Source organism: Drosophila novamexicana, unplaced genomic scaffold (genome assembly GCF_003285875.2).
Source record: "Drosophila novamexicana strain 15010-1031.04,08,12 unplaced genomic scaffold, DnovRS2.1 tig00000193-arrow-pilon, whole genome shotgun sequence".
NCBI classification, from domain to species: Eukaryota; Metazoa; Arthropoda; class Insecta; order Diptera; family Drosophilidae; genus Drosophila; species Drosophila novamexicana.
In genome coordinates, this window is record NW_020824787.1 from 845528 (window position 1) to 856299 (window position 10772).

Genomic DNA, 10772 nt, shown 5'->3' on the forward strand with positions numbered 1-10772 from the left:
AGCGAAAAACCCGAACGTGCTCTGCGGGAGACCGCGTCCAACTAATCACAATTACTAGGCATTGGCACATAGAAACCATTTATTGTTATACCCTAACCCGAAGGGTATGTTCACGATAGCCTCGATAACAAATATAAGGTTGGTCTTATGTCAGAATAGATGGTACTTATATTGGGGACATTTAAAAAACTCTCTTTAATTAGTTTACTTATTAATTCAAACATTTTTCAAGCATAAATTTAATATTTATCTATTCAAAATCGTAAAACAAAACAAAATTAAAAATGAACTTCGTTTGTATAAATTCCATGAAATTCTATTCCAAGCCAATAAGATAATACATTTAATAATAATTTAATAAAAATCCTTCGTTTATTTAGCGTATTTACGCCTCGGTGAGATGTTTTTAGTTTTGTTTTTTTGTAGTATATATTCGCAGCTTATCGTTCTCACAGCTCACAGGTTAATTGAGCAGAGAACTCAATCTTATCAGTGCCGATAAGAGTGTTAAAAAGAGTTTTATAAATTAGCCGAAGCGATTTCCATGACTTCCACGCAATACTCTTCCATGGAGGCTCTGAACTCTTCGTTCTCCCGCATATAATCCAATATAATGTCACTGCGATCCACATATTTGAACTCGTTGGTAACGAATGCAGGCGGCACCTTCACAATTGTGGCAACAGCTGCGCTGTAGACAACCGCAAGGAGGCGGAATTCCTCGTAGGACTGCAGCAGTTCCTTTTTGGATATTAATTCAGACGACTGCAAGCCAAAGTCCTGTAAGTTCTGCTGCAGACACTTGTAATAGAAATCAATGCAATTCGCCTCCATATGCCTTCTCTCCATGGTTGCTAGATTCAAATAGATACTGAAGCCTAAATCGACAGCTGGTGGTGTATAGCGGCAAGTTTGAAAATCGATGAGTAAGCCTGCATTCGTGGGATCAGCAGGAAAGAAAATGTTGCCCGCCCATAGATCACGATGGCAGAGCACGTTTCTATATTTGGTGGAGGGTGCCACCTGTTCATAAGTGCGCCGGGCAATCGCAGCCAACTGGGCGTCCAGACCATCAACATATTGGCTCGTCTGGTATTGTGGCAGGCTTTTAATCACGGCCAGAATGACGGACAGGCCCGTGGTATACCAGGCTATATCAGGTGCAATTGTTATCTCAAGAAGGCGATCCCCAAACTTGTGGCCAATATTTATGTGCTTGCGCTGCTCGTAGACCAAACTGGACGCATGGAAGGCAGCCAGGGAGCGCAGCAATTGATGCAGTTGCTGCGCGTCGAGCAGTCTCTCCGGAGCCGCAGAATAGCCAATGTTCTTGATATTCTCAAGCACCAAGAGATCAGATCGTGTGAAATAACATTTGGCGCTCCATTTTCTTTTGGCTGTAGACAGAAATAAAAATGTTGGCTGGTTAATTTTTAGCTATTTAAACTTTAATTTTCTGTTATTACGCACAATATTTTTGCATGTCAGCCAGCAAAGTATCATACAGCCACGCCTCTTTGCGAAAGATTGCCTCTTTTTCGGGTTCATCGCTTTTTTTTGGCAGCGCTTTCACAAAAAGCTGTTGCTGTTGGGGAGTTTTGTCGTCCTCCTAAAAGTATGCCATAACTATGTATTTTTATTGCACAAAGAAAGCTAAAAAAGGATTATATATTCGGGTTGTATATACATATTTCATTTGTCTGTATGTTTTCGTTACTTTATTTCTTTATTTATTATATATTTAATCAGAAGGTAGTTCTCTATTTATTTATTATTATTATCTCATTTTTATACACTTCTTAGGATACTTTCGGAACACTTTATCATATATACATATATCATATATTAGCCGCAATCGGTCCAAAATAAAGTTCGTGTATGAAAAACTAATTTGTTTGTCAAGAAACCCGGCTCCACAGCAAGAAACATCAAAGTAACGAAAATTTTGTATTTGCTTAGTGATGATTTCTTTTAAAACAAATTAAGAAACATTCACGTCACGCACACCTATTAATTTAAGAAAATATATTTAACCATTTACGATTTACGTTACGCTACGTTTTCACCTGTTAATAACAGGTAATAGTAATGCGCATTTTGTTACATTTTGATTACTGGACATTGTTGAATGCTGGTTGTGATAAACAACCCTTTAAATATAAATATACTGATAAGCGGCTATGACTGAATATAATTGGATTAGTTCAACAAAAAGTATGTACATAAATAGTGTTTAAATTTCTAAAAATATATTAATATATGTTATATAAATTATATATTTCGAGACACATCACATATATATATATACATATATACTTGAGTAAATGTAAATATACATTAAAAAATAATTTTAAGTAACATCCTCGTTATCATCTATAAAGATTATATTATAGCAGTCTAATCTGCAGCTATAAATAGTTTCTATTAAGATCCTTTGCAGAAAAAATCTGAAGAGCAGCAGCTAATGTTGTATATAAATAGAGAAGTAGAGTATTGAAAAGCGTGATTACATACAAAAAGAGTATATATTTATTTTTGCACGCGCAAAGAGCATAGTCAAAAGGCATCTAAATCATCATTTAATAATCATGCTTAGTTTAATGCACCGAGTTCAACGAAAAGTCACTGCGACAATAATCTCTAAATTTTAATACTTAGTATTAACTTACAGTGCAGTAGCTTAAACGTAGCGTATAATAATCGCCCAGATAACCGACTGCACTGATATCCCTTTCCACTTGAAAGTCGAGCAGATGGAGTTGCTCAATGGCAATGCTTAATAGATTCTTTAAGATTTGTACACATTCCTCGTGCGTTAAGAGCATATTGCGTATACGCGCCGTTACGTATACGAACGGTCTTTTTCTCTTTTTAAAGCAACAAAATAGATTTTCGCGCGACAATTTTCCCGTGTGTTAACGCTGCGCAACGCGATTAAACTGAGCGAAAATGCACATTTATTTTCACAATTCACTCAGTTGCCGAATCTCTGAGAACTGTTCGGTTTTTATGGGATTCGTTGCTTTCTCGCGATAAGATATATACGTGTGGCACCTTTAGATACGTTTACTACAAGCACACTTGTTGAATGCGCCTCAAATCACGAGCATTTTATACCTTTTCTCATGTTTAAATATACGCGCCTTATCAAAAGAAACAAAGAAAACTAAAAGCAAAGAAAAAAGAAAATCTGAGAATATGATTAAGTATTCATATCTTTATTTTACATTATTTATATATTTGGATAAGTTTTCACTATCTTTAATCGTTAGCTGTGAGCTCAAAAGCAGAGGCTACAAAGTCAATAAGCAGCCTAGCTTGGGATTAGAACCAGCACCTTCTTGTTTACTTACAGTACTTAGCAATTGGCAAAGAAGTTAATTCGGCTTGAGCTGCAGCTTAAATGTTTATTAAGAGAAAAACTTAATTTAGAAAAGGTATTCCTAAACTTAAATATTCTTTTACAATCCGTTCAATATTTTTGTTTCTTTCGTGCTCCGGAAACTAAAAACGTGCTAACTAGTGTTAGTCAATTAGCAATCGATTTTAGTGTTCACTTTTCAGCTGGATAAGTCGCTTCTGTCGTCGCTTCTCGTGCATGTAGCTGGTATATGGTCGTATGGTCATATAGTATATAATCTCCACAAAACTGAGCAAGCTGGCGCCCACAAACAGGCCCGTGGTGCCACCGATAGACACTGCAAAGGACACACATGCAGCAACAATTCGCAGAGTTTCGGGCAGTTCCGTGTACAACTTACCAACCAGATCCAATTTACCTCGCACCAGGTTGCGCTTGTAGCGCTCTGTGGGTAGCTCAATGAGCGCTACTTCAATTTTGGATACGGGATTCTGGTTGCCATATATGTTATCCTTGCTGTCGTACACGGTGGTAATGTCCACCTCAGTGCAGGAGGGCAGGCAATCGCAGACTAGTCCCTTACGGCCACGGCGACGCGACCATTTGGCAATGATCACCGACAGATCCTCGTAGTTGCGATTCAGGCACTCCAGGCCATCCATGTTGCACAGTTGCCAATCCGGCGAGTTGGGTGTCAAATGGCTGGAGCAATTGCATAACTCCAGTTGCCTATCCTTGCGGCACTGCACCGTGCAGGCGCTATAGCTGTAATACCGATGCACATCGAGAATATTCTCATCCGGAAAGCGACAGTTGCGCTGTTCGACGCTCGTCTGGCGGATCTGCTCATCGTTCTCAATATCACGCTTGGACACATAGCGACTGGTGGATGTAAACTATCAAATGTTACGAAATATAGCAAGCAGCGACACTTACACAAAGGATATGTAAGGACCCACAACGAAAAAATCTGTTTTAGGTGTCACCAAAGTGGGCACCTCTTCAGTTCCTAATATAAAGACCTGTTGCAGGTGAAAATAAATAAATAATGAAATAAATAGACAAATCTGAATTATTCTTATCAGTTATTAGGGAAGATGTAATCGTTTGACTAAGTGCATTTTAGCATATATAACTATACAATAATAAGAATGTAATAACACCAAGGCAATTCAGACCAGAACACAGACTTATCAAAATATGAAAAACTCTCTCTTACCGTTGCCTCTGTATGTAGTTCCATTTTCAAGGACCCTGGGCCCGTATACCGGTTGGAGTACATATTGAGCTTTGGGCCCTTGAACTTGCTAAAAATAAGAAATATTGCAAATATTACAGATTTCATAAAGTAAACCCTACAAACCCCGCCTGCATTGAATTGATGGCATAGCAAATGCCCAGTTCCGTTTCCAAGCGTTGAAAATAAGTACAACAGTCGAAGGGCGTGTTATTCCACTCACAGCTATGTATGGAGTCCGCACAGCTACTCCTTACTAGCTGGGCGTAGTACGAAAAATTGGAGTAGAAGCAGGCGGCTGTGGACTCCTCGCCGCTGCATTCGTGCACCGTGTGATAGGACTCGCCGCGAAAGAAGGCAATCTCGCTGAGCACCTCCTCCAATGTGAAGTCATGATCGGCGCCCCAGAGTCTAGTTGGGACTAGGAATTATATATAGGATAAAAGGTATACAAGCTACCTACTGTTCGGCTACTTCCTGTATGCGATCCATATTCTTCGATTCGCAAACTATAATGGCCGGAAAATTGGTATTCCAATCGCGATAGGAACTCTCCACCACAAAGCTAATCGCATTATTCTCAAAGGCCGCTGAATTAATTATGTGAATATACCCTAAACAATTCCCAATTATTTCTTATCTCACCCAGCGATGCTTTGATGAGAAGCCAGGAAGCGTACCAAGAGGCCCCAAGGCAAACGACCCAAAAAATGCGCTCCAGCCAGCTGGCATCTTCATCCACTATAAAACGGGCTCCATGCAGCGTAGAATTCTTCAAATATTCCTCGACACTTCTTCGCAAGCGCATTCTGTGGCACTACCCTTGAGCTCTGGTTAGCTACTAAATGTTACTTGCTCATGACCAAATCAATATATCATTATTGACTATTTCCATCTCGATAAAGTTCCAGTACAGCTGTTGACTTTCCCAGCAACCCAGACACGTATTTGACAAAAAAAAAAAAATACATTTCCCAGCCAATAGACAACATTTATCTAAAGATCAACTTAATTACGCAGCGTACAGGCTTTATTATCTCTTGCATTAGTTTTGTTTACTATAAGTCAACAATGGACCTGGTCCGGGTTTTAGATAGTATACCACATGATAAGCACGCGTCTGAGGTGCGCGACAAGCGCCTCGTTAATCCTTATGACAATGTTTAACCAGACCCTAGTGTTGTAGATGGTTAGGATATGTAAATCTTCACATGACAACAGCTGGTGCTGAATATTGTTTTAAATGGGCTTGGATTTGAAATATCTTCAATTTGCTGAAACTTTGAATTGCAGTTAAAGTAATTTGGAATTTGAAATTGGAATTGCGAATAATTTTATTATTTTGAAATCATTTTGAAAACTTGGTTGAGATTGCTTTTGCAGAAATAGGGAAATTAAATATTGTTTCACTTTATTTAATAATAAATAATATTGAACTTAAATCTTTAATATTTTTAATTTATTAAATCTAGTTTGTATATATAGGACGCTACTATTTAAAAATAAAATTGAATAAACTTCAAATATATTCAATTTTCGGATTATCACAACCAAGCGTTAAGATTTTCCATTTAGGGTATTTGACATTCGCATAGATCATATGAAACACCCTCGTCAGCGATGTTACTAGAAATTTGTTTAATCTCATTAGGCCTTTGACGCTTCATTATTTTATTAAAATATACTACTTACTTTTGTTGACATCCTTAATTTACATTTAAGATATATATAAAAAAAATGTTTATTTATTTCACCGCCTGTTAAGCTAATGTATATTACAACCTATATGATAAACCATTTGCGTCTGTGCATCTTGTTTGAACTAGAACAATTTTTTCCTCAATGGATTAAAATACGTTTTTATTATGAATGAAACACCAGATGTTTGCTTGTGAGCTCATCTTCATACCCTTTATTAAGCTGTACAACTCATTTGCTATTACTTTAATATATTTAATTATAATATAATTAATATAATATGGGGAAATAGCAGAAGCGGTGGAAAACTTAATTTATATATTTATGGAGTGTATTTTCAAACCCTAAAGTTGCAAGTGTACAGTTTATAACAAGTCCAGGCTCTGGGCAGAAAAGAAGTGGAGTAGAGAATGGGGAATAGAAAAACTTAAATAAAGAATAAACTTTCACAGAAAATAAAGTCCTGCAAGGGTATCTAAACTTCGGCGGCACAGAAACAGTTGATACTAGGTTGGTCTAGAAGCTGGTAGCATATGCATTAGTAATCTTTTCACTCGGATCACGCTGATGCGCTTATCAGAGGAGAAGTTTATAACAGCTTTGCGACAGCTTTGCATTTGTATATTTCGCCACGGGGCGAAGGTATAAAGCGTTGGGCGTACTGGAAGTGTGTGTAACAGTCGGAATCAAGATGGCAACGGCATTAGAGCTGAGCAGCACCGATCTACAGGGCGTGTGCCAGAGCTATCTGCACCAGAATGAGATGAATGCCAAATTCGAGGTTGTCAGCTATCAGCTGCAGCCCACTTCGGAGACGCCCGCCGGCTTCCTGGGCAGTCACTTCTATCTGCAGGTGATTCTGCAATTGCAGGAGACAGGCGAGGTGAAGCAACTGCGCCTGTTCTGCAAGTCGGCGCCGGAGGGCAATGCATCGCGCATGGAATATCTCGAGAATTTTGGTGTCTTTCAGAAGGAGATTGCCGTCTATCAGCATGTGCTGCCCGAGGTGCAGGCAGCCTGCGCGCAGATAGCGCCCAAATGTTACTATGCGGACAAGAATCTTTTGGTCTTCGAGAATCTCATCGATCAGGGCTACCGCATGGGCGCAGCTCGTGATGGTCTGCTCAACTTTGAGCAGCTGCACTGCTGCCTCAAAACGTTAGCGGCATTGCACGCGGGCTCCATTATAAGGGATCAAAGCAATAGCCAAAGACTTCACTTGGAGGAGAATGCATATCCCTCAAATGTGCCGCCGGAGCACTTGCGAATGGTTAACTTCAATCAGGCTTGTGAGGTCCTAAAGGAGTTCATCAAAACGCTGCCCAAGTATCAGAACCAGCTGGACTACATATTGGCCAACTTTACCAAGCGCATGTCGCGCATCTTTGAACTGGCCAAGACCTCGAAGACGCGGCTCAACACCCTTTTGCATGGTGATCTCTGGGCAAACAATATGCTCTTCCAGTATGGCAAATATGGCGAGACACCGCTCCAGTGCCGCTTTGTCGACTTCCAGCTGGCTAGATACGCTCCTCCAGCCATGGATCTGCTCACCGTGCTCACCATACCCACAACGAGTCAATTTCGAGCTGCCCATCTCGACGAGCTGCTGGCCGAATATTATCGCTTTATGACAGAGTTTCTGAAGCGCGCCGGCTTGAATATAGCCAACTTTATGACAGAGCCAGAGTATTACGATTCAGTGGATGAGTATCGCATTGTCGGCCTCATCGAGAGCTGCCTGTTCTGTCATCTGGTTATACTGCCCCCCGCCAGCACACAAGAGCTGACCGGCTCCGCTGATGGCTTCAGAGATTTCTTCAGTCGCAAACGCATCGAGATCTGCATGAAAGCCTTCAATTCTGATCAACTATACAGAGATCGCATGCTGGACATGCTACAGGACTTTGTCGATCATCATGTCTTACAAGCTTAGTAAATAATCTATAGCAAATAATTAAAAAAAATAAAATAAACAAGTAAGAGGTTCTAGTCGGGAGCTCCCGACTAGGGGATACCCTGAACCCTCTTCTTCCAACATCAAATGCATATATATATTCTATTTTAGAAGCTATATGTCAAGTTTGGTGACTCTAGCTCTTATTATTTACCAAAATTGCCCAAAAAACAGGATATCGATATCGATTTTTATCGATTATCGGAAACAAACTCGATCTGCGCGGTAGCTAGGAGCATCTACATCTAAAATTTCAAGTCTCTAGCTCTTATAGGTTGTGAGATCCTTGCGTTCATACATACGAACGGACGGACGGACAGACAGACGGACATGGCTAGATCGACTCAGCTATTTATGCTGATCAAGAATATATATACTTTATGGGGTCGGAGTTGCTTCCTTCTGCCTGTTACATACATTTGGCTTTCGCACAAATACAATATACCGTTATACCCATTTTTAATGGGTTCCGGGTATAAAAAGCCAAACTTCGTGAAAATCGGATGAGATTTGACCGAGTTATGGGGGTGGTAAATTTCGACCCATGTCTATATACGAATCTTGAGGTAAGATTTGAACATGCATTTCGACTAAAAATCGGTGTTTAGATTTGAATGCCAGATTAATCTAGAGGGAAAACCATGAAGAAAAATCCAAACTTTGTGAAAAGCGGATGAGATTTGACCGATTTATGGGGGTGGTAAATTTTGACCCATGTCTATATACGAATCTTGGGGTAAGATTTGGACATGCATTTCGACTAAAAATCGGTATTTAGATTTGAATGCCAGATTAATCTAGAGGGAAAACCATAAAGAAAAAGCCAAACTTCGTGAAAATCGGATGAGATTTGACCGAGTTATGGGGGTTGTAATTTTTGACCCATGTCTAGATACGAATCTTGGTTTTTGATTTGACCGAGTTATGGGGGTTGTAATTTTTGACCCATGTCTATATACGAATCTTGGGGTGGTAAATTTTGACCCATGTCTATATACGAATCTTGGGGTAAGATTTGGACATGCATTTCGACTAAAAAATCGGTGTTGAGATTTGAATGCCAGATTAATCTAGAGGGAAAACCATGAAGAAAAAGCCAAACTTCATGAAAATCGGATGAGATTTGACCGAGCTATGGGGGCTGTAATTTTTTACCCATGTCTATATACGAATCTTGGGGTAAGATTTGGACATGAATTTCGACTAAAAATCGGTGTTTAGATTTGAATGCCAGATTAATCTAGAGGGAAAACCATGAAGAAAAATCCAAACTTTGTGAAAATCGGATGAGATTTGACCGAGTTATGGGGGTGGTAAATTTTGACCCATGTCTATATACGAATCTTGGGTTAAGATTTGGACATGAATTTCGACTAAAAAATCGGTGTTTAGATTTGAATGCCAGATTAATCTAGAGGAAAAACCATGAAGAAAAATCCAAACTTTGTGAAAATCGGATGAGATTTGTCCGAGTTATGGGGGTGGTAAATTTTGACCCATGTCTATATACGAATCTTGGGGTAACATTTAGACATGCATTTCGACTAAAAAATCGGTGTTCAGATTTGAATGCCACATTAATCTAGAGGGAAAACCATGAAGAAAAAGACAAACTTCGTGAAAATCGGATGAGATTTGACCGAGTTATGGGGGTTGTAAATTTTGACCCATGTCTATATACGAATCTTGGGGTGGTAAATTTTGACCCATGTCTATATACGAATCTTGGGGTAAGATTTGGACATGCATTTCGACTAAAAAATCGGTGTTGAGATTTGAATGCCAGATTAATCTAGAGGGAAAACCATGAAGAAAAATCCAAACTTTGTGAAAATCGGATGAGATTTGACCGAGTTATGGGGGTTGTAATTTTTGACCCATGTCTATATACGAATCTTGGGGTAAGATTTGGACATGAATTTCGACTAAAAAATCGGTGTTTCGATTTGAATGCCAGATTAATCTAGAGGGAAAACCATGAAGAAAAAGCCAAACTTCGTGAAAATCGGATGAGATTTGACCGAGTTATGGGGGTTGTAATTTTTGACCCATGTCTATATTCGAATCTTGGGGTGGTAAATTTTGACCCATGTCTATATACGAATCTTGGGGTAAGATTTGGACATGCATTTCGACTAAAAAATCGGTGTTTAGATTTGAATGCCACATTAATCCAGAGGGAAAACCATGAAGAAAAAGCCAAACTTCGTGAAAATCGGAAGAGATTTGACCGAGTTATGGGGGCTGTAATTTTTTACCCATGTCTATATACGAATCTTGGGGTAAGATTTGGACATGAATTTCGACTAAAAATCGGTGTTTAGATTTGAATGCCAGATTAATCTAGAGGGAAAACCATGAAGAAAAATCCAAACTTTGTGAAAATCGGATGAGATTTGACCGAGTTATGGGGGTGGTAAATTTTGACCCATGTCTATATACGAATCTTGGGGTAAGATTTGGACATGAATTTCGACTAAAAAATCGGTGTTTAGACTTGAATGCCAGATTAATCTAGA

General features: G+C 39.2%; 3 protein-coding genes across 4 annotated transcripts; 1 reads left to right on the forward strand and 2 right to left on the reverse strand.

The window, feature by feature from the left end:
• Positions 1–61: 61 nt before the first annotated feature.
• Positions 62–3044, reverse strand: LOC115758420. 2 transcript variants are annotated; one of them, XM_030699069.1, is made up of 3 exons: positions 2670–3044; positions 1471–1609; positions 62–1397 (listed from the first exon to the last, which is right to left on the reverse strand). In XM_030699069.1, exons 1-3 carry the CDS (start codon positions 2823–2825, stop codon positions 520–522), a joined length of 1173 nt encoding a protein of 390 aa, XP_030554929.1. In that variant the 5' UTR covers positions 2826–3044; the 3' UTR covers positions 62–519. The 2 variants fall into 2 exon arrangements, with proteins under 2 accessions (XP_030554929.1, XP_030554930.1); XM_030699070.1 differs by lacking the exon at positions 2670–3044 and adding an exon at positions 2035–2077.
• Positions 3045–3432: 388 nt separating this feature from the next.
• On the reverse strand, positions 3433–5406 carry LOC115758915 (pickpocket protein 28). Its single transcript, XM_030699712.1, has 7 exons — positions 5244–5406; positions 5062–5188; positions 4725–5009; positions 4581–4668; positions 4298–4383; positions 3762–4243; positions 3433–3698 (listed from the first exon to the last, which is right to left on the reverse strand). Exons 1-7 carry the CDS (start codon positions 5404–5406, stop codon positions 3547–3549), a joined length of 1383 nt encoding a protein of 460 aa, XP_030555572.1. The 3' UTR covers positions 3433–3546.
• Positions 5407–6984: 1578 nt separating this feature from the next.
• On the forward strand, positions 6985–8310 carry LOC115758622. The gene has a single exon (XM_030699355.1). The coding sequence runs from the start codon at positions 6988–6990 to the stop codon at positions 8230–8232; it is 1245 nt and encodes a 414-aa protein (XP_030555215.1). The 5' UTR covers positions 6985–6987; the 3' UTR covers positions 8233–8310.
• The last annotated feature ends 2462 nt before the right edge of the window (positions 8311–10772 follow it).